The following is a 27093-nucleotide window of genomic DNA, read 5'->3' as shown; positions in this document are numbered from 1 at the left end:
GAGTCAATTTACCTGATTTAATCAGAATTTTATGTTGCTTAAGGTATAAGTTTATATGGTATTTATATGTATAACGAAGCTGGCTTTGTACTTTCCCAAAGACGAGTTTTAATGACAACCTCAGGACATTATGAGCTACACCTATCGAATTTTTTCCATTTCTTATAATCTCGAGTTAGTGTGTTATATTATGCTGAATTGGGGATTTTCATTGCATTGTTGATATTTTACAATTACATCACATATGAAGTCTTCGTATCTAGTTGAATCTAAGACTCATTGTTGACATCATAGCTTGCAGTTAACGGTCAAATCAACATTAATGGGTGTATCCTCCACGACAATTCCTCTAGCAGAGTTGACCTGCCAACCAATCAGCACTCATGTTTTCATGCAACATAAAGGTTGGTTTACCCCTTAAATTTGTATTCTTGCAAATTGTCTTGATGAGCGCAAGATGAAAAGCTTTGATAAAATGCATTTCTTTTCAGTAAAAGATCTACAAATAATTTATGCCTTTAAAAATATGTTTAAATGTTATTTTGAAGAATGATCAAACAAGCAAATTAACCCAATGCAGACAAACAGAACTAGTTTGGATATTACCATTGGCAAATTATGAACTAGAACTGTTCAACAGTATTACTGTCTTTCAGTTTAAGACAATGTATCAATTATTACTGATTTGGTTATCAAAACTTGAATGTTAGTTATTAACTCCTAAATAGATATATTAAATAGAAAATAATTGAAAAAATTAAAAATTAACTATTGCAAATTTATGATTTGAAGATGCCAGTGTTGGACTGGGGTGTATAAAGTTAAAAATCACAACACCAGGTTAAACTCCAACAGATTTATTTGGAAGCACTAGCTTTCGGAGCGCTGCTCCTTCATCAGGTGGTTGTGGAGTATAAGTAAAAAGGACTCTTAAGAATTTGCATCAACTGAAAAGGGAGAAATTGTTATTTTCTCGAATAACAATTGCTGCGCCACGATAACCTTGGAAGCAGTACCAACTAGAAGGAAGTTACCATACAAAGGGCACATAGTCTGCAGACAAAATGGAGGTATAAAGGAAAGATGTATCGGGGGATGGTTGAGAGAAGAACAGGAAAAACAAATTCACAAGGAGCTAGGTGCATGCAAGAGCATTAATAAAACCGGGCTAAAATGTTGAAGGTAGGATTCGAACAGTGACGGTGAATTGGACAATTCTATGACTATCTGCCAGAGCCGGCCACAGCATTTAATAAGGTTTATTAAAGGAATCAAATAAATGAATCTCCTTGGCATCTGCACTATTAAGAACACCGTGAATTTAGCTAAGAAAGTGCTGTAGCAGTGTGGTATTTACTGATGACTGTTTATGGGGGATTTAGTTGGAGGCTTAGGATTGGTCTAATGTGGATGAAGGGAAAAAAGGAAGCTGATGAAATCCACTTTTATTCAGTGTGGTTGCAGGGTCCCAAGGTGGAATATGAGGCGTTCCTCCTCCAGGCGTCAGATGGTAATGGTTTGGCAGTGGAGGCAGCCCAGGACCTGCATGTCCTTGATGGAGTGGGAGGGGGAACTAAAGTGTTCAGCCACAGGGCGGTGGGGTTGGCGGGTGCAGGTGTCCCAGAGATGTTCTCTGAAACGATCGCAAGAAGGCGCCCTGTCTCCCCGATGTAGAAGAGACCACACAGGGTGCAATGGACAAAGCATCCTGTATGAAAAGTTGTCCCACAAGTCTCTTTTAAATCTTTCTCCTCTCATCTTAACAATACTTTTTAAGTCCCCCAAACTAGGGAAAAGACCTTTCTATTCACCTTATCTATGCCCCTCATGATTTTATAAACCTCTATACTGCCACCCCTCAATCTCCTACGTTCCAGTGAAAAATGTCACAGCCTATCCAGCCTCATCCTACAACTCAAACCCTCTAGTCCCAGCGACATCCTGGTAAATCTTTTCTGCACCTTCCCCAACCTAACTACACGCTTCCTATAGAAGGACGACCAGAACTGCACACAATAATCCAGAAGAGGCCTCACCAACGTCTTCTACAATCTCAACATAAAATCCCAACTCCTGTACTCAATGGTCTGAGCAACAAAGACAAGCATGCTAAATGCCTTCTTAACTACCCTGTCTACCTGTGATGTAATTTGTTAAGAACTATGTACCTGACCCCCTTGGTGCCTCTGCTCGACAATGCTACTCAGGGCCCTACCATTAACTGTATAAGTCCTGTCTTTGTTCATTTTACCAAAATGCAAAATTGCATTTATCTAAATTAAACTCAACTTGCCACTCCTCAACACATTGGCCTAATTGATCCAAGATCCCTTTGTTAAGTAAGATAGCTTTCTTCACGGTCAACTATAGCACTAATTTTGGCATCATCCAGAAACTTCAGTTGCCAACATGCCTCCTAAATTCTCATCTAAATCATTGATGTAAATGAAAAACAATACTGGACATAGCACCAAAGGTGTAGTTTAATTTGCATCACTCGCTTTAGAACAAGTTTGCCTATAATAAACATGTCACTTATGAGTTTATTAGAAGGCCGGGTGAACGTCTCTTCTGTTTTAGTTTTCCGTAATAAAGACAAACAAATTTACCATTTACCATGTGATTGAATAGGATTTTTAATCCACCTTGTAGAATAATTGGGCTCGATTTCTAGCAGTCATTCAATGAGTCATTACAGAGGTACCTCTCAGCAGTCTCTCCCTCCCTGATGTTGTACCCTTAATCAGGTACTAAGCGCCATTGAATAAGGGACTCATTCCGGAAACTTAGCAAACAACTCTGCTTAGGTTTTATTGTCATGCTTACCACATAGCAGCCACTCTCACATAGTTGGATTAATACCATTGGCAGTGGTAAAGAGTACTTCCTGGCAGATGTAATTTTATGTCTCCTTGTTCTCAATTCTCTACCAGAGAAAATAGTGTGTCTTCATCTCTAACTCCATTCATCATCTTAAATGCCTCAATTAAATCACCACTAAATCTTGTATGCTCGAGAGAATACAAGACGAGTTTAGGTAACCTGTCCTCATAATTAAATATTTAACCTTGGCATTATTCTTGTGAATCTGTGCTCCGTTCAAATGCTTATATTCTTTTCTCAACGGCAGTGCCTAGAATTGAAGCACTCATGATATAGTTGAGCCAAAGCTTTATACAACTACAGTGAAACTTCCATCCTTCTGTATTCTATCTGCTTCGGGGTAAGGTCAATGTTCGTTAGACCTTGGTGATCATTGGGGTGCTTTAAATACTGAATTTTTCCTTCTATTTACTGTGTATCATGATATTTCATTTAAGAGCTATTACAGCAGTACACAGCTGAGCAAAATTTTAGCATATTAAAGTAAAGGGAAGCATTATGAGAAACAGAGGTCACAATGCACATTAAAAAAGCAACAATTTATTTAGTGCCAAATGTACCATATTAACAGTACACTGTTTCTGAAAATAAGAGTTATTTCTTTTCAGAAGAATGAGAACTAACCCTCATATGAAGGCAGGCAAGAGAATGATGACTATCCATCACCGTGAATGGCTGTCAATTGCCTATGGCCAAAAGGTCAAACAACTGATTACAGGGGCAGGTAAACTGCGCCATGTCAAATATGATATAAAAATAAGTGCCAGGTTCAGAGCAGAGTATTTAGGACAGGGAGCACTGGGAGAAGCTTCTAGGGGTTAGGCCAATTCCATGCTGAAATAGCTGTGCTGGAGCCAGGAAGTTAGGGACGCCAAATCTGCGTTGATAAAGCCACAAAGGGTGAAGAGAAGTCACGAACTACATTCCCTGCTGGAGTAAACATGCCAGAGTTAGGTCAGATCTGTGCTGGAGGATCTGCACAGGGACCAAGAATACAGCAGGCCACTTCCAGGCTGAAGTAACCATGCCATAGCAAAGGGAAGTTTTTTTTAAACAATCTTCATTGAGCAATCCTCAACAGACAGATGGAAGATGGACCAGAAGGACAGGAGGAAGACCTCAGAAAGAATTCCCTAATTGTCCCCACAAATTTAACAAGACCAAAATATTTTGTACTGACAGCCTGTTTGCCCATTAGTATCAGTGAACCACCCCCAGTTGTCATGGTTGTATACTTTCTTTGTCTAACTAACTAAGATCATAACTAAACTGCTGTTTCTTAACAAACTCAATAAACTATCAGAAAATTAATTGCAAATCGATGGCCTATATAAGTAACCATGATCACAAACCCCTAAAATCAAGTCTTTTCATTAATTTATTACACCTGCCCAATAATTTTTGTAACTTCTATAAAAGAACTCCCTGAATTCCAACTGCTCTTCTAAAATCTTCAACCCTTCTAATAAATAAAATACCCTGATACATCTTCCTTAGACTCAAATGGTAACATCTTGTCCCATATTGTTCCTTATGCTGATTTTGCCCATTCATTAAATCTATCAGTATCCCTTTGCAACTTTCTCCTTCCATTTGTATATCTTCAAATGTCATTTAATGCCAATAAAAACTTGGATATAGACTCTCTTAAAGTCACTAATAAAGATAGTGAAAAGTTGAATACAGATCTTTGGTACATTTAACTAATGATGTAGTGGCATGATAGCCCAGTGGTTAGCACTGTTGCCTCAGCACGAGGGACTCGGGTTTAATTCGTGCCTCGGGCGACTGCTGGTGTGGAGTTTGCACATCCTCTCCGTGTTTGCATCAGTTTCCTCCAGGTGCTCCGGTTTCCTCCCACTATCGAAAAATGTGCAGGTTAGGTGAATTGGCCATGCTAAATTGCCCATCTGTTCAGTATGTATAGGTTAGGTGCGTTAATCTGAGGTAAATGTAGGGGAATGGGTCTGGGTAGGTTACTCTTTGGAGGGTCGCTGTGGACTTCTTGGGCTGAAAGGCCTGTTTCCACACTGTAGGGATTCTACAATTCTAGTCACATGCCACCACATGCACATTATCACTTCTCTTGTGAGTACCATCTTCAAACTAATTTCCTACCTCTGACAAAAGGTTGCTTCTATTTCCAGCACTTTGTATGATCCCAGCTGATATAAGATCAAGCCTAATCCTGCACTGAAATCTAGTTTGATGGACAATATTTTGCTTTTTTTAAGCATTGAGAGAGATGGGCTTTTACTGAAACACAAGCACACAATACTGTGGAGTTGGCTGTAAGAATAACAGAGAAATTTATTACGCAAAGGAACAGAAGATAAAATAAACTAAGATATTTACATACTGCACATTTTCAAAGATTCCAAAGCACACCATAAAAAATACAATCTGATCTATCCAAATAACATCAAACAACCAACTTCAATTCCTGTCTTGAAAGTTTGATAGCCACTTCCTTGACTAGTTACATAACTGAGCTTAGACATTCTCAGCTTTAAATAACTTCTTAAGAGTTCTAACCAAACACTTCTGGTCAGGAACCTTCACAATAAAACCCTTACACTAATTTACTTATTTCTTAAAAGTTCCAACTAACTCATTACATTATGCATCTAACTTCAACAACAGCTTCTGAACTGAAGCCAAGAGCTATGTTTTTTTCTCCTCTCCTAAGCAAAAAGAAATTCCAATCTTCTTAAAGTGAAGTAAGTTAATACTCCTCAATGTTTACTTGGGTTTACTCGTATAACTCTTCCAATACAAATAAATTTCCATCACCCCAGGAATTTTCTCTCCCATACTGCTTTTTTTAAAAAAGGCATCATTATTAACAAACTATTCATTAAACACACTCATACACACAGACCAAATTCACAAGCCACTAGTTCAATATCCAAACTCAAATATATATGTAACACTCATACATCCTATATCTCAACTTCCATGTTTGCTCATAGTTGTTTTCAGTTCAAACATAAAAGTAATACAGTCACAGGCTTGTGCTCTCTATTGTACATCATGCTTGAATATAGTCTCTACCTGTATCTTAATTTGTATATATGCAAGAGTGTCACAATGTGTAAACATTACACATAAAAGTATAGATGGTACACAGGTTGTGGGGCATGAATGCAATATTCAAGATATAGTGGAGTGTATTCAAAACTTTTAATATCCTGTGTTGTTGTACACAGGGAGTCCAGTATTTTTCAGGTGAAATGAATATATAGAGGATGAAGAAAATACAATTAAGGTAAACAGATGTATTTAATATTGAAGAAATGGACTTCGATGTTCATTTCATATAATGCTTTGATTAGATGTACAATTAAATAGCAAACTGCCAATTTGGAAAGCAAAGAAGTAGCGTTGTTCAAAACAGGAGTTATTTTGTAAACTGGGTTGACTGGGAGATGAAAAACTGGTAGCAGGGTAATAATTATGATGTGACATTTAAAAAAATCATTTTCCATATGAAATGTGGAAATATAAGAATTTCATTGGAAAAACTGACAGTAAATACTTGCACATGATATGTATCTGAAATGTCTGCGAGGAAGGCATTAGATTATCCAGCAGGTATCAATATATTGAGCATAAAAATAGAGATTTTGAACTATCCATTCAACACAGTTAATATGATGCCATATGAAAACAGCTAATTAATATTTTTACATCAAAACTTTACAAGGTGATGAAGGATTATCATCTTCACAAGACAAACCATCTTACAGAAAGATCTACCCAGGCATTAAATTGGGAGGGTATGAGGCAGTAAGTAGGCCTCACAATCACAGAGTTCAACAATATGATTGATCTGTAATTTGAACCTAATATTGGTCCATTGCAACTATGACATAGTGGATCAATTTACAGCAAAGAGTCCTCATGATATTACAGAAACAGCACCTGCATAATGGTACAAAGGTGAAAGTGCTTTAAAATCTCATCTGTCTTCTAATACGTGGTATGTAACCTTGGAAATATATGATGCAATTATAGGATACATAGAATTTCATTGTTTGCATCACAGAAACAGTCCATTCAGTGAAGCAAGACTAGCTTTATGTAAGCACCCCCCCCTCCCACATTACTTCACCTCACACATATCCTTCTAAAGCAGCCAACCACACAAAGAAACTATGGGGTGAGAGGATTGCAATTAGTGTGGTCATTACATACGAAAGATACATTTTGTCCAGAAGCAGTTTTCCATTTTGTGCAAACAAGATTCCACAATTTATCCTATGGTTACAGGTACATGAGAAAATCATCACAAAGTAGGCATGATCTTTCTTGGTGACTTGCTATTTATCTTCTATGCAGTCCTTTTGTTTTACAAAGAGAAAGGGGCATTTGTCTCATCTATTTCCTCTTAGGGAGTCTCTTCACACTAAGCACCTACCCCAGTCAATGCTGCCAAACGGTGATGAGGTGTGCCAAGAGTGGCCTGGGCGGCTGGCCCTCCGATTTCCCCTCTCCTAGAAAACAGTGGACTTCAATTAGTCCAGCTTTCCTCCATGACTACCCTGCTCTTTCTCATAATGTTTATATAGAAGTCATTCAAAAACCAGCCTTAAAGTATTTACCAACATTTTTTCACAATTGTGAAATAAAGGGAGGGGAGCAAACACACTGTAAAATGTTGCATCTTACATTATACAGCAGCTTGGTATTAGATGCAGAAACCTTTTTGGGCTGAGTCATTAGATCTAAATATCTTGCTTGTGTAACATCTAGCAGAATATTTCATTGCATCAGTGTGCATCCATGTCAGTAGATAAATATATTACCTGGCAAAATGATTCTGAATTTGGAAAAGATGGAAGACAGTGTCACAGTGCCAACTTCATGGAAGGAAAAAAAAGTGGAGGGAGGGAGGGAGGAGTGGGAGAAAAAAAATCTAATAATAAGATATTCTATGCCCAAGACTTGAATCTTTATTAAATTAGCTATTGCTGGTCACTGTTGAGAACGTTGGACAATCAAAAGATACACTTCAAAGGTAAACACCCAAAGAACTGCAGATGCTGTAAATCAGAAATAAAAACAAAAGTTGCTGGAAAAGCCCAGCAGGTCTGCTTTCACAGATGCTGTCAGACCTGCTGAGCTTTTCCAACAACTTCTCTTTTTTTTAGAAAGGTATTTATTTGTAAACTTCTCTCCCAGTGGAAAACAAGGAACTGAAAAACAAATAAAACAAGCAACACCCACACATTTAACATTACACCAATTTGAATCCGACCACTTCATGCTCTTTTTCTCTCCTAGCCAAAATTTGAGGAAAATTATTTAATCCCAGATTATTTTAACAGGTAGGCTTAAAAAGAAAAGGTCAGTTCTAAGACTGGATATCATATTACTAAAGGCAAAATTGCAATTTAATGCTATTGCATTGAAGAGGGAAATAAAAGTATCAGTACCTTGTCTTCCTTCATCATTAGTAAACAAGCCAGCATCACTACTGCTGAGGCTGCTGGATTCACTGTAATAAGAAAAAGAATAGATCAAAACAAAACAATTGATCTCTGAATCGTAAAATTTTAAACAGACAAGGCAGCAGTCAGATGGAAGTTAAGCCTGACAAAGATCTAAGCAAAATAAGACTTCTTGTTAAAACCAAACTGCAAATAACATGATTGCATTAATTACACAGCGTATTATTTTTGCCACATAAAACCACAGGAATCTAATGGGAGACTTGACAGTAAGCAAGATGTGGCTGCAGCAAAGTGCTGACACAATTGATGCATTTCATCTTTTGCTTCCACCAAACGTTTCTCTCTTTTACCTTCCGCTGTGCTATTCAGCTTGATCCAGGTAGAATGTTACTCAAAATCAGACAAAAACTAAATGCAAATTCTCAAAAGTAAACGTTTCTTCAAGAAATATAATTATCTCTTAAATGTCATTACTTTTGGTAGCACACATAGGCAAAGGAAATCAATTTCATTGCAGAAAACTTAAAGTTTCCTCAACTCAAGTTTTACAAAACATTGTCAACCGTCTCTTTAAAATTACCTTTAGGTATTCACACAAAGTACCTTTATTTTGTGTCCACTTGTAAGGCAAAAAGACAATTAAGGATATGCCAGAGCAGACATAATCAACCAAAAGAGCCTTCTTCTGTACCTTAACAAGTTAGCAGTTCTCTAATGTTATATTGTTATAGAGGAAACTTGATGTATACTTTATCATTGTAATCAACTTAAACAACACCAACATTGTAGAACATGGATTGTGGGCACCTCAATTTTTAATTACATATTTAAGATATACATTCAAATGAATGTCTCTAAATGCTTGCATCCAGTAATAGAGCTCCCACTATCACCAAAGTTCATTCATGTGTAATTTAGACCTGCAGCAATGACATTGTGTTTCATAAAATGTCTAAATCACCAGGCATTATTTCAGCCGAAGAGCATTAGCACGTGTTAGACCTACATGTTGAACACAAACTGTTGGCATCATACTGCTTCACGAACAAGTTGCCCAGCTAACTGAGCTAAACCGACCCCAGCCCACCAACTATCCAAAAGTCAAAATGATTCAGAGGTAGCTATGATTGTTGGCTTTTAGTCAGGGAATGTGTAGGCCACTGGAATATGAAGATAAATATTCAAAATACAGAAAAAAAATGTATCTAGTGCAAAATATCTCCAAATGATGAGTATCCTAATTCTTAATACTTTGACAGGAACTGATCTAGTTCTACTTCAGCATTCATTGTAATCCATAATCGTACCCATGGAATCATATCAACTTGCAGCCTTATCCTGCAGCAATTTAAAATGGGAGGATAGCAATTTCCTGATGGGATTTTTTTGAAGACTTTATTACAAAATTAACTTATTTAACTTTGAATATCAATTTTCAAAATATCCAGTGACATAAAAGATTAAATTAAAATAAATTACATTTTCAGAGCATCATTTTACTAAAAACCAAAAGAGAATAAAAGTTTCTAATGGTTCAACCCTTAGAATGTGGATTTATTTTTTACTCCTGAAGTACCTGTAAGTAATTGTATCTCAGACACTTTTAAACTATATTTCTCATACAAGTCTGGAATAGTTTAGTGTTAATTGGACTGCATAGGACTGAGGTTTCATTTCATTTGTACAAATGTCAAGGAAGTAAAATATATAAAACTAAACTAAGGTATATTCCAAAGTACTGGTACGTCTGTGAAAAGGCTAAGAATTGGGCCAAGTATTTGATATGTTTCCGTATTTCCCCCAACTATCACATCTAACATAGCTTAAATGTTGTCCATCTACTTTTGAAATGTTGTTTTCTTGCCTAAAAGTTAATGAAAAATCCTGCTGACTTCTGTGTTCTAAATCAAACTAGAATTAGGTCACATGCTGAACCATAAACACGATCATACTCCTCAGCTCTCCAGGTGACATCTCATCTGTGCAGGGGGAAAATGATTACTTACACATTTCTGTGTTGTCAAAATAGTACTTCTGAAGTAATTACCATTGTGGTGTGCCTCCTGCCTGGGCTGGATGGATGAGGCCTGCTGCCAAAGGGTCACTATTCCCCCATATTTCTAACCACAAGCTCAGGTGTTTCAACACTGTAAATTGGTCCAAACATGTCAACATGTTATCTGTATTCCAAGCAACCTCCAGCCATCTTCTGCCATACCACACACAGAATATTTGACTGCTGCATAGAAAGGCTGATAACTTTTTGATGAAGAGCGATAACCAGTAAACATTACAAACTGCAAGTTACTGAGTGGTAACGAATCAATTTCTAAGTATGTTAGCTCTACATGTTTCTGTGAATAGGTCAAATCTGCCAATCGTATTCATGACAGCTTATACTTTCAGACACAATACCCTTCATTAGTCTTGTTTTTATAAATAGCTTAAATTTAACGTGCATTTTTGAGAGACCTGGTAAAATTGAGTCCAATTCAAAAAAGATCACTGTCCTGTTTAGGGATTACATCTATTGTAGAATGGTTATACTTTAAATTAACCATTGCAATTAAAAACAAACTAACTGCATTCTGTTTTTTTTCATGAAGATGAAATAATAAAGCTCCAAATCTCTTTGCCAAGTTCATCTTTAGGATACGTGGAATAAGTGAGTTAAAAAGGCAGTTCTGTCACACCATAAACTGGATTGATATACGTAAATTCACTATAATAAAACAGAAGACTAACAAGTTTTTGAGATTTTTAAATTAAAAGACTGTCAGAGGTCAGATGCACACTACATTCATGATTTAAAAAATTGATAGCCCCCAATTTGTGTGGATTATTAAATTCACCACCCAATGTGGACATAGAGAACAGGAGTGTTCATGATCAAATTGCCGGTAGTGTTAGGTGAAGGTGTAAATGTAGGGGAATGGGTCTAGGTGGGTTGCGCTTCGGCAGGTCGGTGTGGACTTGTTGGGCTGAAGGGCCTGTTTCCACACTGTAAGTAATCTAATCTAATCTAATCTAATCTAAGAATATTGGGTTGCATCTCAGTTGACACTGTAACAAGGATGCAATAATGGATGCCATTACTTCTGAGTTGCAGAATGGAGGAAAATACAGCAAATACTCCAAATTATCATCTAGTATCGCCTGCTAAGAAATATATGCATATGCACATCAGATGACCACAGTTAATTGTCTAAATGATATCTGACAAACATGATATCTGACCACGTAAGGCAGGATGTGATAAATAAGAGGCATTCAGGAATTTGTGGACTAGGTGAACAGCAGCTAGCGCAAGCTTAGAGCAGAGCAACAGCCCGTTAGATAGCTATGGAGATCAGAAATAGGAAAGATGTTGTGAAACTTGAAAGGGTTCAGAAAAGATTTACAAGGATGTTGCCAGGGTTGGAGGATTTGAGCTATAGGGAGAGGCTGAACAGGCTGGGGCTGTTTTCCCTGGAGCGTCAGAGGCTGAGGTGTGACCTTATAGAGGTTTACAAAATTATGAGGGGTATGGATAGGGTAGATAGGCAAAGTCTTTTCCCTGGGGTCAGGGAGTCCAGAACTAGAGGGCATAAGTTTAGGGCGAGAGGGGAAAGATATAAGAGAGACCTAAGGGGCAACTTTTTCACACAGAGTGTGGTACGGCTATGGAATGAGCTGCCAGAGGAGGCTGGTACAACTGCAACATTTAAGAGGCATTTGGATGGGTATATGAATTGGAAGGGTTTGGAGGGATATAGGCTGGGTGCTGGCAGGTGGGACTAGATTGGGTTGGGATATCTGGTCGGCATGGATGGGTTGGACCGAAGGATCTGTTTCCATGCTGTACATCTCCATGACTCTATGAGATAGTCTGACAATATAATAGCACTAAAAGGCTCAAATGAGATGCTGAGGTAAATCTTGGTGTTGTCAGTATACACAGAGCTCCATATTCTATTTTAGAATTATTTCCCAAGATACTGAGAAAGTGAATGTTGGAGACAGAGCAATAGTTAGCAATGATGAATGGCACCTGGGTGGATTATTTGAGGAGACAGGCAAAGATGGTCAATACAAAAGCAAGACAGATACATCAGATGAGACAGATATTTAAGGCATCTGATGGGATTACAGAAGAAAAGATGGTCCAGCTATTTAATGGATTGAGAGAGGAGGAGGCATGTCTCCTAAGATGAATAAAAGCTTAGACTAAATGAGAGAGAAACGAGATAAAGGCAATTTCAACGCTAAGATGAGGAGAGGTGGGGTGCGGCTTGGTGAGCCAGAGGAAAATACAGGTGCAGCATAGGCGGCTGAATGCATGGTTTCCACCTCAGTGACAAAGTCTATAAGCTTCTCATTCTTAGTGTTAGGGCTGAAACACGAACAGGGAAGCAAAAGTGATTTAAAGAGAGTGCTGGAGGCAACGAAGTAGTTGGATGAGTTCTTATTATTCCAAGTTGAAGCAATAAGAAACGAGGAGCAGTAACAAAGAACTTTGGCAGAGAATTATACTAGACATGGTCCAAAGGCGTTTGGTAATAGATGTGTTATTACTTTCAAATTGGTGTCTCTTTGACTTAAGGTAGCAATGATGGGGTTGTGCTAAAGTGAACAACCAATGTGGAACAGTATATGTTTTACCATAGTTAAGAGCATTAAAAGATTGAGGTGAAAATGTGTTGCTGGAAGAGCGCAGCAGGTCAGGCAGCATCCAGGGAACAGGAGAATCAACGTTTCGGGCACAAGCCCTTCTTCAGGAATGGCCTAAAGAAGGGCTTGTGCCCAAAACGTCGATTCTCCTGTTCCCTGGATGCTGCCTGACCTGCTGCGTTCTTCCAGCAACACATTTTCAGCTCTGATCTCCAGCATCTGCAGACCTCACTTTCTCCATTAAAAGATTGAGGTGAGGGTAAGATTGAGCAGACCAGTAACTGCATGGAAGAATGGTGAATGAAGAGCAAATAGTTAGGAAGTAAACAATTTTAAATCATTGTTGCAAAGGTGACTTGGACAAAGAGTTCTTCCCTAAGGCCACCACTGAAGGAAGCAGAAAATGGCTGTGAGTTCACAAGGCATTATCAGAGATGATTTTATATAGCATTGAAGCAATGGGAATACACAAGAAAATATTGGTTTAGCAAAACCATATCAGATCAAGGGATTGTTATGAATAGGAGGAGGAGAATTTATATGGGAGAGATTTAGTGAACTCAGAAGAGAGAAAAACAGGAGTTGAAATGGAGTGAAGTCACTTGTTCAAGTATCTGAGGAAGGAAAATAGCTTACGCTGAAAAAACATAGCATGGAGCTGAGGGGAGCAATGAGAAAATAAAGACTTCAACTCAGAACTGGGAGAGGTGGAACAAGCTGATAGCTCAAAGAAGTGCCAGAGGAGTATGGAATCAGATAGGATAAGATTAGTGATAAAGGCCACCACACTGCAATTCCATCAGCTTGAATTGAATAATAGAAGACACTGCCAGATGGTAATGCTTTAAAATGGAATTGCAATCACCAAATAGCTACATTTCCTTCATGGTCATGATGCCAACATAGATCTGTGGCAAGCGCAAAATATAGTAAAGTTGGTTCTCATTAAAGTTGAAAAAAAGTAGTACGAACCCACCAACTCTGAGATTTTCAATCAGCAAGTTACAAAGCACTACTGGTAAATTTCTTAGTCAATAAATAGTATGTAGTGAACAATGTGTGAGGAGTCAATGAAAGAAAAAAAACTTATTTACAATCCAATGTAATTACATTGGCCCAGACTTCATGCTCAGCCCTGACTTCAAAGATAATTGTCTATAAAAATCTAGTGGCCATTTGGGCATGAAGTCTTTCATAACATCATTCTGAATTTGGGGTCATTTTCAAGGGAATCCCCAGGCCTTCAGCAGCAGTGAGATGCCACCAAACACGGCAAGCAGCCAATTATATTGAAGTATTCTCAAACAGCAAATCAGGAAGTAAAATGGACTGAATTTTAATTAAGATTTTACAGAGAGTGAAATAATAGTTGGGACATACATATGGTGTTAAGGGTGAAGTTGACATAAAATAAAACATTTGTTTACTGTGAAATATGAATTTTAAAATAAATTGGATAAATTTGCTATGACATAAATATGAAGCTGCTATCTTTTAGGATGAATGAGATTATTTAGTAGCAATTATCAATGAAAAAACTGTTAGAAGGTCAATTACATCATTCAATATGGTGGCGGAAGATTTTCAAATATTTCTCCAGTAAAACTAATAGCATAAAAGGGCAACTTATCATTAACTTTGTGATTTCTATATGATTGAAGTCGAGGGAAAGCTCTTTCAACAGTGTACGCTCTGGGGAATCACTTTCTGCAACTTCTGGATTTAGCTATACAAATGAGGATTCCAAATGATTAAATTAACTTCAGAGCAGTAATGATGGTGATCACAGAGGTTTACTATCATTACAACTGCAAAATATGGGCCATTCAATCATGCAACAGAATTATAATCCCTCCTTGCCCCAAATAACCAATTATATTCGCCTCCTGCAAGAATAAAAACAATGGCTTATTTACTCCATATGGCCGGGAAATGAGTCTGTATAAATCACTCATAGGACAGCAGATCTTCTCTCACTTGAATGTAAGTTGTACTTAGACAACTGTAATGCATAGCTGTTGTGGTATCATGTTTTAACACTTTAAAAATTGTTCCACAAAACATTAATATCTTTTCAATATCCTGTTTTGTTACAGCCCTTCAATGCACCACAATAATGGAGCATAAATAACTTTGAACAATTGTAAGATTAGTTGGGCCACAGCAGCTGACAAAGACTGATCATCACTTTCTATATGATTGGTTACCATGCTGGCATTGTGGATGGTGGACCTAACTTTAAATCTTTAATTTGTTAATCTTAATTCTATTTCATAAATGAGATAATTACAATGGTAAATTTGTTGTTTAGTTTTTAACATAGTAGATCAGCCATGAAAGATTGTAATTATTCCACAGCCCAGCACAATGTATTTCCCTCCTGAAAATCAAAACCAAAAACAATACTTCTATTGATAAATATTTACCAAAAACTCTATCATTTGAAATGACTAAGACAATTCTGCAAAGAATTCCCCTATTATCACTAAAAAGAAATCATTGTAATTAGTACAGGTATTGAATGGCAGCTCCAGTAGTTTTGTATTAGTACACAAAATGTTATGTACAGGGATTGAAATACTTTAGCCATGCAGTTACATCACTGCATACAGAAGTAGTGAATGTTTATGTATATTTATTGCCAAGTAGATTAAGTATATCTGACAAATACACATTAATATCTAAATCACTATATCCAAACGCCAAAATAAATAAAATGATTATTCAAGAGTAGTGGTCAGAAATTATTTGTAACTCCACAATTTTGTTGCAACTTGAGTGCTCCCTGGTGTGCAGATTTGAAATTTAATGTGAACAAGTACTAGCACTTCTGCTGAAAGTATTTCAAACCCTGCAGTTATATTTAAATACAAAACTTGTCTCAGCATAGATAACCTGCAACTTAATCTTAATAACCTGTCACTCATGTTATCATCTGAGCCTTTCTGTTCCTCATACTCCATTTTGTTCTTATTTGTATTGCACATTTCTTCACTTTCCACAACAACTCCATCATCTGGGACTTCTAGCCGTTTTCTCTTGATGATCTTGTCCTTACTGATCTCCTGGACTTGGAGTTGGAAGCAGAGTTGGTTTGGTTGTGCCTGGTGTCTGTTCAAGTCCAAGACTGGAGCTTTGCCCTGGGGCAGTGGGTGAAGTACATTACTGACCTCTGCTGGTGGATCTACAGCCATACGTTTGACCTTCCTTCTCCTTCGCAAAGATCTACCACCTAAGTTACTGTCGGTGACAGAATCAGACTCGTGCCATGAATGCCGCTTTCCCCTAATGGCTGTTACGTTCAGGGATGACAGACGTTTGGCAACTATCAAGTGGTCATCTGAGTCACTGTAAGTGTTATTTTCTTTGTAGTCCCGGATTGCCTCATCAAAGCTAGATTCGGAGCCTTCACTCATGCAGTGGCCATGCTCCCAAATGTGATGTCCACTTTCTGACCTCCTCTTTTTGCCTCTCCTTTTCCTAGCCTGGCGCTTTAGAAGGGATGCAGCTGAATTCCGGGATGCTTCATCGCCAAACTCTGGACATCCCCTCATGTGTTCAGAGGTTTCTTCCAAAGCAGAGACCAGATCATGAACCAGCTCCTCCATTGCTCTGCAGGGCCTTAAAATAAATAGAAACAAAAAACAAATAAATTGATCAGCGATTAAATGGAGAAATGTTACTTAGTATCACTGCTTTAATTACAAATGAAAAAATTACAAGTATGGACTAGAAGATGAATTTTTTTACATAAAACATGAACAAGAACAGTGGATGAACTGCATTTCTTTGCACTATAAGGACAGCAAACCATTTCGGTATATTTCTCTGCCAGTCTAAAACCAAAAAAAATCTTGCTGAAAACACACGAGATAGAAACAAAGCTGTTCTGTCTATCTGATTAATAAAGTTGTAAAACGCTTGTTACAAAGCACATTTCACTATAACAGTTTTGGTATTGCTCCCAGAGGAAGCATTATACCAGGGAGTTGCTAATCTGCAGAGCTTTGATTTCGACTAAAGGCCACCATACTTACAATTCTCTTTCACAGAAAAGTTCCCCCTAAATGTCTTTCTTTTCAGAAACATTCAGTCCATAGACCTATGCCAGTGTTAATGCTCCTTTCACCCCATCTATCTCTGCCATATCTTTCTAAAGACAAAAGAATAAATTTCAAAATTCCCAGCCTAACCACATTCAGAAAGAATGTTGGTTAGAGAAAGGGGATTATCATGTGGCAAGTCGCACCTGAAGCCTTGAAGTACAGATTTCCTGCTAGGTATTTGGCATTGCAGTTTATCCTGAGGCTCCACAGTATCAATGCCTTCTCTTATTGGCCTTATTTAAATACAGCGTTACCTGACTGTGGAAGAAATCTATTCTGACACAAAGTTACAAACATTAACTTTTTGGTGCGATTGATGGATAGTGGAATGGTAACCAGTTGTGCTGTTCTATCCCATCCTAGACTAGGAAAATGAATCCAATTCTTACGCCCAGTCCTAGCAAATTTTTAATTCTTACTCACCCTGTGATCAATTTACAACGTCAAACACCTCAGGTAGAAATTGGGTCTCATTGCTATTTTATGCCCATAAAATTAGCATAATAATGTACATTATTAATGCCCTGTGCTCCAAGGATGCCTACCAAATGTTAGACAAGGATATGAATTGTTCTTATGAATACTGTCCTAATAAATATTATCTTAAATACTTCCTAGAGTTTCTCCCACTGTGTTTTTGATGTTAACATGTTTATCTGTTAACAGCTCAGTTCAATTCAACTTGTTAAACTTTTGTCTCCTTCTTCCGAAGTAAACCTTACTTAGGATTGAACTCTAGCTTTTGTAACTTTTCATAATGTGATAGAGTTTAACATCAGTTTATGGTCACTGTTTGCAAGATGCGCCGTAATTATTGACTAAATATTGCTCATTATGAAATATGGTATAGCTTATTCAAACCACATTGCACCTAATGAGTATGATGCGTGCAGGTTTCAAAGCAAGTGAATAAACTGCTAAGTCCGAAGTTCAGTCGATCTTAACAGCCATTTAATCTGAAGTCACTTTCTGCCTAAATCCACTAACAGTAAACGAACTCCCAAAACACGTGAAAATTAAAATTTCCCTTTTTTTGGAAAAAAAACATGTTTTCCTGGTGTCCAAAACTGTGTATCCTATTGTCCATGGCTGTTAGGCCTTGAGATACCTCTTACAGAGTATTGCATCCTTTGCTAAGGATTCTAACCAAAACTAAATTAGAGCTCCTTACATTTAATAATGAAGGGATTAAAAATAATTTGAGGACCCCTCTAACAAACTGGACAGTTTTCATTGGAGCAGGCATCAGGCTTCCATGCGGTTGCTGCTTCCACCAAGAACTGAATTGCATCCCCAAGCTCCACAGCAATCCTGACAGTTGTTGAGAGTTGCTAACTTTTTGCTGTCCTTCCACCTCACTTGATCTACCCGAAGACTGCTCTTGGTGTGGCAGTTAGTGTCGTCTGAAATGGAATTCTTCAATCCAATCATTGTCTTTTGGTACTTAAAACTGGCCTCAACTAATTTACAAGCTTTCTTTTTTGGCATCAATACTAATTCAAAATTTCATATATTCTCATCACTGCAGACAAACTAAATCAAATGGCTCCACACAGCCATAATTTACAAGAAACCGGGTGTTATAAATTTTAACCATGTTGTCTGAAAACAGGTGAAACATTTTTATAATTTGTCCTGTTTACACTTCCATAATGTAACTGATATTTTAGCTTTGCTGATAGTAAATAACTGCAGTTAAATTAAGCATATGCAATTGATTAAACATAACAATTTTAATCAAGTATTAAACCTCTAACTAAACACATTATTGGCAATTAAAGTGCCCTCCTTATTTAACCACTTGCGAACATTTATATATTATTGTGGTTATACTCTCATGTATCAACAGCAAATCTTCTGTGTCCTCTTAATCTGCTGTACTCGACCAATATGGATCATTATACTACAGTCGACTTGGGTATATCAAAATACATTAAATAGGACTTAATTTCTTCCCCTCACCCTCTAAGATAATGACTTATGACAAAGCTTAATGTTATGCCTAAGATTAGCTGACTTGTATCTTACCGTAAATTTGTTTAACTACATTTCATACAAGACAGACAGAACTAACTCTTAAGGAATTTGGTAGTGTGTATATATATTGACCAAAATCCTTAACTCTTTTAAAAGGAATCAAAATCTGCAGTTGAAATGCTGGAGTCAAAAATTCACCAAAGATCCTTGGGCAGCACCATCCAAACTGATAACTATTTCCATCAAGAAGGACAACAGCAGCAGCTGCAAGGGAATATCACAACTTGCAAGTTACCCTCCAAGCCACTCCCATCCTGACTTGGAAATATATTTTTGTTCCTGCATTGTCGCTGGGTCAAAATGCCAGGATTCCCTCTCTAAGTGCATTGTGGGTCTACCAACAGCACAGCAGTGGTCAAAGGCGGCAGCTCACCACCAGCTTCTCCAGGGCAAAAAACGCTGGCCAGCAAGTGAATTTATAAAACTATAGAGCAGGTACTGGAAATCGAATTACACTGGTAGTTTCTTTATTCTGCCAGTGTAGATAGTGGACTGAATGGCCTCTTTCTAAGATCTAACTTTTCCACGTCTCTGTAGATTGACTCCTGATAATTCTAACAACACACTTCTTTAAGAGGTCACCTTCAAAACAGAGTCACAACTGTTGATTAAAACAGACACTATTGAATCCACGTGTCAGATCTAATCAACTTCATAGTTTAAACTCAAGTACAACGACAGGTTTGCATAATGTTCAGGACTGTTAAACATTGCCAAGATTCCTTTTGTTAAATGGTAGGAGCAATCTTTTGTTTTATCAGCGGTTGAAAGCAATTGAGTAGGGAAGCCATTATAGGTACAATTCTATTTTGATATTCAAAATATATTGTTTAGAGAAAATATGTTTATATGATGGTTTCTTTTGAATCAAGATGAGTAGCACAGATCTGTCTGTGCACATATTTATTTTATATATGCACGCAATATCAGAAAAAAATCATTATAGAATTTTACCATCAACCCAGTCTACAATTTGACTGCACATTTACAGACATTAAAAGACAATGTAGCAAGACTTATTCACATGAAGCAACGGTAGTATTCCTAAATACAACGTAAGAAAAGTTTCTAATGCTAAAAAAACTTATAATTTTGGCAGTCAAATAAATGAGCTATGTTATACTATTAAGTCAATGGCCACAGTTCCTGTTTCCCAATCTTCACATCTAAAATGTCAGTGGGCCGCCCACCCATGATCACGACAGTGGCCCCAAAGCAATTTAAAGCTGGGAGTATCACTAAGTGCTTTAAGCTAAGGCTTCTGTCTTTATCTTTGGAGAAAATTCTGCCTTAGAAGGTTGCTAACCAATCTAATTGGCTTGCAGCTCTCTAGCTCCAGCAGTCCTAGCCAGGAGCGGCTGCTACTGCTGGGACTACAAGTAATTCCACCACATAGGGAGCTTAGAGGTAAATCTGGTGTCAAGATGAGAAGGTCGGTGGGATGCAATCGGAGGGTTCAAAAGGCCTGGGAGGTGAAACATACCTGCACTTATATAAGCCAGTAATAATAAAATGAATTAACTTCATTCTTCAGGTGACTGGAGGATATACCAATTTAAAACAATTTAAATGGGATGCCTCAGAAACATATGCTGGTAGAATGAGCTGATCTGTTACTGGTCAACCATAGTCAAGTATTTAGTAAAGGGCAGTGTGGTCTTTATGATTCTACAAAGCTATATTAAGAGGGACACAATACCAAAGTGTATAATAGCAAAAGGTAAACAATTGGGTAGACAAGCTTCTGCAACATTTTCGGCAGATCTCAAGTAAAACCAACAAGATACATATCACTTTTTTCACACTTAGTCTGGATAGGATTAAATGCTTTGACATTTGTATTTGTGTTTTCATTAATATCCAAAGGAAAGAAAATTCTACCAGTTACAAGACAGTAAATACTTTGGGAAATAACTAAACCTTATTTCACTTTAAGCTACAGTTTCTTATTATTGGCCATCGTGGCCTCCAAGTTTTCTGCTATTTGCATTCCTGGAACATTTGCTGCAGGTACTTGTGTTCGGTCTTGGCTTCCAGAATACAGAAAATATCCCAAATTAAAACTGAAGGCGTTTTATCTACTTGTTAACCTGAAAGATTTTCCAAAGCATGACTATCTCATGCAGATTGCCACTTCATTTTTTTTTGAGAGAGCAGAGAACTAAGCATTTCTGTGATTAGATTTTGATCAGAGGTCCTTTAAAAATGTAAAGCGGTACTTCCATTACAACAGTTCTCTTATGATGCAGAAGCTTATATTTCACAGCAGTCAGCTGTAGTACTCTGAAATATGAGGTCCAGGCAGCCACTTTGACAGCTGCTGTCAAGAGGCAAGCTAAAAAGCTATGTTGTTAGGGTGCTGGAAGTATAGGGTGTTAGATGGGTAGAGGTGGTAGGGTGCCAGCTAGATAGAGTGCCAAGGGATAAGCTATCAAATGGCATAACATAGGTTGCCAGGTAGGTGGCGAGATGCTTAGGATACGACAGACTGAGTGGGAGAAATTGCATTCCGCATGGAGGGTGGGTGATGGGTTCAAGTGGGAAGCATGTCCAGCAGTAGAAGGGGAGTCAACTGAAGAATGGGGGAAGCAGGGGGCATGTCCAGTGGTAAGAGAAATGGGTGTCAGGTCTTGTGCATTGTTGGATAGGATCCAGTGGTCCAAGTGATTTGGGGAGAGGTGTAGTTGGGGATATGAAGTTAGATGATGTACTTAACACTCAGACTTTTCCTGAGTAACTATTTGTTTAGTTGCATCAGAACCCCCAGAGTTTTTTGACTTAAATGGAGGCTTTCAGGGTGGGGTGGGTCCAGGCATATAGAAACTTGCTTGAAATTTTTGGCCAATTCCTTCACAATATGTTACAACAGGCATTCCACGGGATCCCTCGGCCCAACTCCCACTTACACTGGAAAAATGACTGTCAGGTCATTGGAATATCTGAATTATGCTCGTACTAAATAGAAAAATAGTAAATTAAACACAGGACTCTGTTCCTCACTTACAATATAATGTCACATTTTGAGTTCTGATGACACTTTTTACGTTTTTCTTAGTAGCAGCTGCTGTTTTTTGCAATCACTCTTTTATAAAAACTCTGATACTGGGATTTTCATACATTTTCAAACATAGTTGCTGCTCTCTGCCATAGCTCCTTTAAAATCTTTAATCCACAAAAGTCCTTGTTTGGCTTCTCAGGAAAACCTCAAAGATCCCACAACACAATTATGAGATTTGCAGGAAAAGTAGGTGTAAATTGACAACTAGAAAGTGGAAAAGTGGGGTGAAATGCTCCAACAGACAATGGCATCCCAAGCTGATTTTGCAGATTTCCTATAAAGTACGTGCTTAATCCAAGGCAAATTACACTAATGACAGAAAAAAAGTGGCAAAGAAAACAATAACGTTAGTCAATTAGTTCCCTCTTCAATCACTTTCCACACCTTGTTCAAGGAATAATTAAGGCATTAGATAATCTCTTCATAGCCAATTAGTAGAAGTAGGGAATATGAAATGAAACTAAAGAAAAATAGATTATAAAATAGGAGAAAAAAAATCACAATCTAAATTGAGAAGAACAATATAAATTAATGAGTATATTAGCTAATTTTGAACAATATTTCAAATGCGTTATCAATGCAAGATAAATTAAAAACTAAAAGATTGTATCATATTATCAACATGATTAGATATTTTATGGTGTTTCACATAAGAGGCTGACTACAGGTCCAAGATTTAAAAGACTCAGTTTATACTGAGTTAGGATAGGTTTGTATGTTCTTTAAAAGTATAGTAGGCAGAGACATTCAGGAAATGAATTACAGCCTGTAGGACCCAAATAAGTCTTAGAAAATTATTAAATGATGGTTTAGCCAAAAGGCTGAAGGAAGCCTGCAGAGTTAGGTCAGATGAAACCACAAAGGGAGTTGCAAACAAGGACAAGAATTCTGAATTTGGTAATGGCCAGTAGAGGTCAGTGAGGAGAAAGACGATGAATGAATGAGATTTAATGCAGGGCAGAATGCAGATGGAAGAGTTTTCCACAAGCTGGTGTTTGTATAGAGGGGAAGTTGGAGGTCAACAAGGAAGGTATTCTACTTAAAATAGTTAAATCATGAGGTAACAGAGATAAATGACAGATTTAGTAAGAAAAGCGAGTAGGAAAATAATATTGCCGAGACATTGTCGTGGCAATGGTAAGAGTAAGTTTAAAACCCAGCAGAGTTCCTGTTGCTTGTGCACTATCCAGTTTGCCCTGGAAGAGTAGTGGGCAAGGGGAGAGTTAGGAGCAAGAGCTGTGGAAAATGTTTCCTTTCTAATCAATGTTAGGTATGAGGTTTGCTTACTTATATATCTTTGTTGAAAAATCGTGAATGAAGAAAAGAAAAAAATCTTTTCCAAGAATTTCTCATATAGTCTTTTAAAAAGGTGGTTCAACTTAGTCATTCACAGCATGGTCATCTGGAATTGCCCATGCAAGATGTCGGCAAGACCCTTCTGGATCCCCTCCAATTCATACAAATCACCTACCTCAGTACTGTCAGGTAGGTGACTCCAAGCATTCGGAACAACAATATATTTCCAAGTTAAGGTTGTGAGAGACTTGGAGTAGAGTTTGTACATAATCGTACTCCCATATATTGTTACTCTTGTCACTGGAGAGTTTGAGTTTACTGGTGGGAAATGCTACCAAAGAAGCATTTGGTGTGTCATGCAGTACAACTTACAAATGGCACACACTATAGCTATCTTGTAGAAGGAAAGAACATTTAAAATGGAAAATGGAGAAGCAGACTGCTTTTTTTCTGAATGGCATCCAGCTTATTGAGAGTTCTTGGAGTTGCGATCATTCTGGCAAATGGAGGGTATTCCTTCAAACTCTATACAATGCCTTGTGGATGGTGGAAAGGTACTGGGGATTTAAGAAGTGAGTCATTCACCACAGAATATCCAGTGCCTGCACTCCTCTTATGGCTGCCATATTTAGTGGTCAATCCTGTTAAACGTCTGGTCAATAGTGCTAGGTATGAAGTCAACCTGCACAGAGGTTTACCTCCGATTCCCATTCATCAATTTTGCTAGGCTCCTTGACGCAACACACTGTCAAAAGTTGCCTTGATGTCAAAAGAATTCACCCTCACTTCCTCTCCTGAGCTCAGCTCTTTTGTTTACGTTTGGACCAAGGAGCTCGTTGGCCAGGGGGAAATCAAACCAAACATCGTGGAGCAGATTATAGTTGCACAAGTGCCATTTGATAGCACAATCCATCATTTTGCTCATGATTGAGAATAGACAATGAGTCAGCAAATGTTTTAGCTGGATTTGTCTTGTCTTTTGTGGACAGGAAGTACCTGGGGAGTTTTCCATATTGGTATGAGTGTGGTGCTGGAAAAGCACAGCAGGTCAGACAGCACCCGAGGAGCAGGAGAATCAACATTTCAGGCATAAGCCCTTCATCAGGAAGCCTTATGCCCGAAATCAGATAATTTCATCAGATAAAAGCCCATTCCTGATGAAGGTCTTATACCAGAAACATTGATTCTCCTGCTCCTCACATGCTGCCTGACCTGCTGTGCTTTTCCAGCACCACACTCTTGAACCGATCTACAGCATCTGCAGTCCTCACTTTCTCTGAATTTTCCATATTGCCAAGAGGGTACCAGTGTTGTATCTGTACCGGAATAACAGGCGACACGGTAGCACAATGCCAGAGACCTGGGTTCAATTCCTGTCTCAGGCGACTGTCTGTGTGGAGTTTGCACATTCTTCCCGTGTCTGTGCGGGTTTCCTCCGGGTGCTCCGGTTTCCTCCCACAGTCCAAAATGTGCAGGTCAGGTGAATTGGCCATGCTAAACTGCCTGTAGAATTAGGTGAAGGGGTAAATGTAGGGGAATGGGTCTGGGTGGGTTGCTCTTCGGAGGGTTGGTGTGAACTTGTTGGGTTGAAGGCCTGTTTCAACATTGTAAGTAATCTAGTCTAATCTAAACTTGTCCTAGGGTGCAGGTAGTTATAGAGCACAAGTCTTCACTTCTTTTACTCTCTGTTGTCGGGGGCCATAGCCCTTGCAGTGTCCAATGCCATGGCTGAATTTTGGCATTGGTGATGCTGGGGCCTCAGGAGAAGGTTGAGATAGATCATCAACTTGAAAGTTCGACAGGTGTAATTGGAAGCACTAGCTTTCGGAGCGCTGCTCCTTCACAAAGTGTCTTACTCCACAACCACCTGATGAAGGAGCAGCACTCCGAAAGCCAGTGCTTCTAATTAAACCTGTTGGACTATAACCTGGTGTTGTGTGATTTTTAACTCTGTACACCCCAGTCCACTGCCAGCTTCTCCAAATCCTGAAAAAGGATGTCATATTCGCTACTTTCCAACCCTATGGCACCTCTGTAACGACAAGGAAAGTTGTGGCAAGGTTTTCTGCAATTTACAACACACTTTCTTTATCAATATTGGATGCAAGCCATCCAAGTCTGGCAACTTAACTGGTCTAAACAAAGCCAGCTTTTACAGTATAACCTATTTATCAATTTTCACTCCATCTGTAATTTACATTTCTACAGATATTTTGCCTGCATCCTGTTTCATAGTTGTGATGAGAATTGGTTAACTCAATTGGTTAATAGCTATAGTGTGGAGCACAAACGGCATAGGTTCAATCCTTGCAGCAGTTGTAGTCATTCATTGATGCCTCTCATGATACTTAACAGTTTAAATCTGTTTTACTCCTTTACAATTAGAAGAATGATTCAAGTACAAATTGTGCTATTTTAAAACTTTATCTCCAATTTTATTCAACAAAAAAATCTACAAAATTGTCACCCAGAAAACAATTTCTTACAATCTTGAGTAAAAACATTTACTTCTAAAAACAAAACTGAACTCAGTTATCAACTGAAAGGATGACACTTCAAGGTTTTGGATTTTAAACAAATTTTAAGCGTAGAAGAATTGTTTTCAAAAAGCATGAATACTAAACTATCATATTTTGTAAACCCTTATTTTTTTTAATCTGAAAATATAAATTGGTCATTCACCTTTCTATTTTCAGTTTCACCCAAGTGCTCCCTTCACTTGCTAAGATCTTGAACATTCCTTTGCTCTTCCTCAGACCAAACCAAAAGTGTGCTTGTAGCTTTTAGGAATCCACGTTTGAGTTTGCAGTGTCCAAGGTTTGAGACTTGTTGGGGTTCTTCCACAAACACTTGGTCAGATGATGTTCTAACTCTCCTTAAACATTTCATAATTGAGAACGTACAAATACAAGCATGGGGCTCATTGCCTTCTTGCTAGTGGTCAACAGTTCTTGGTATCTTTTTAATTCTCTGCTGATTTCCAAACTGCTCCAGCTCCAAGCCTGCCTATAGCAGTGAAAATTCACACAAATAAACAAAATCAAAAGAGGACAACCCCTACAACCTGTCCCCCGATTATCTGGCACATTTGTGATGTTACGGATAAAGATTTCAACTCCCTGAGTACAAATCCTAAATCCATCCTTTGTTCTGAAAAATACATGGATACTTCTTGTTTACTTATTGTTTTCCAACTTTTCTTTGATCTGGGCAATTACATAAATAATTTAAAGCTGTAATGTGGATAACTGCTACCTTATCAGACTCCTTGACTCCATTACAAAGCTAAGAAAAATCCATCTATTGGCGAGTTTTGAGAAGATTTGTAGCTCAAGCTGATGTTCTGGAAGTAGGTTTGCTCGCTGATCTGGAAGGTTCATTTTAGACATTTCGTCACCGTACTAGGTAACATCTTCAGTGACCTCCGGATGAAGCATTGCTGATGATTCCTGCTTTCTATTTATATGTTTGGGTTTCTTTGGGTTGATGATGTCATTTCCTGTGATGGTGTCATTTCGTGTGGTGGTGTCATTTACTGTTTTTTTGCCTCAGGGTGTGGTAAATCAGGTCCAAGTCAATGTGTTTGTTGGTAGAGTTCCAGTTGGAA

General features: G+C 38.1%; 1 protein-coding gene across 1 annotated transcript in view; it reads right to left on the bottom strand.

The window, feature by feature from the left end:
- gpatch2 (G patch domain containing 2) overlaps positions 1 to 27093 on the bottom strand; it is a 304781-nt gene that overhangs the window by 272589 nt on the left and 5099 nt on the right. The window contains 4 exon segments of the mRNA XM_087991317.1: positions 7304 to 7310; positions 7312 to 7379; positions 8322 to 8383; positions 15906 to 16610. Coding sequence (XP_087847443.1) covers positions 7304 to 7310; positions 7312 to 7379; positions 8322 to 8383; positions 15906 to 16610 — 842 coding nt within the window.

This window comes from Chiloscyllium plagiosum, unplaced genomic scaffold (genome assembly GCF_037043375.1).
Source record: "Chiloscyllium plagiosum isolate Xiang-an unplaced genomic scaffold, Cpla_swu_hap1 HiC_scaffold_10, whole genome shotgun sequence".
NCBI lineage: Eukaryota > Metazoa > Chordata > Chondrichthyes > Orectolobiformes > Hemiscylliidae > Chiloscyllium > Chiloscyllium plagiosum.
Note: the sequence above shows the minus strand (reverse complement) of the source record. Positions and strands in the feature narration are given on the sequence as shown.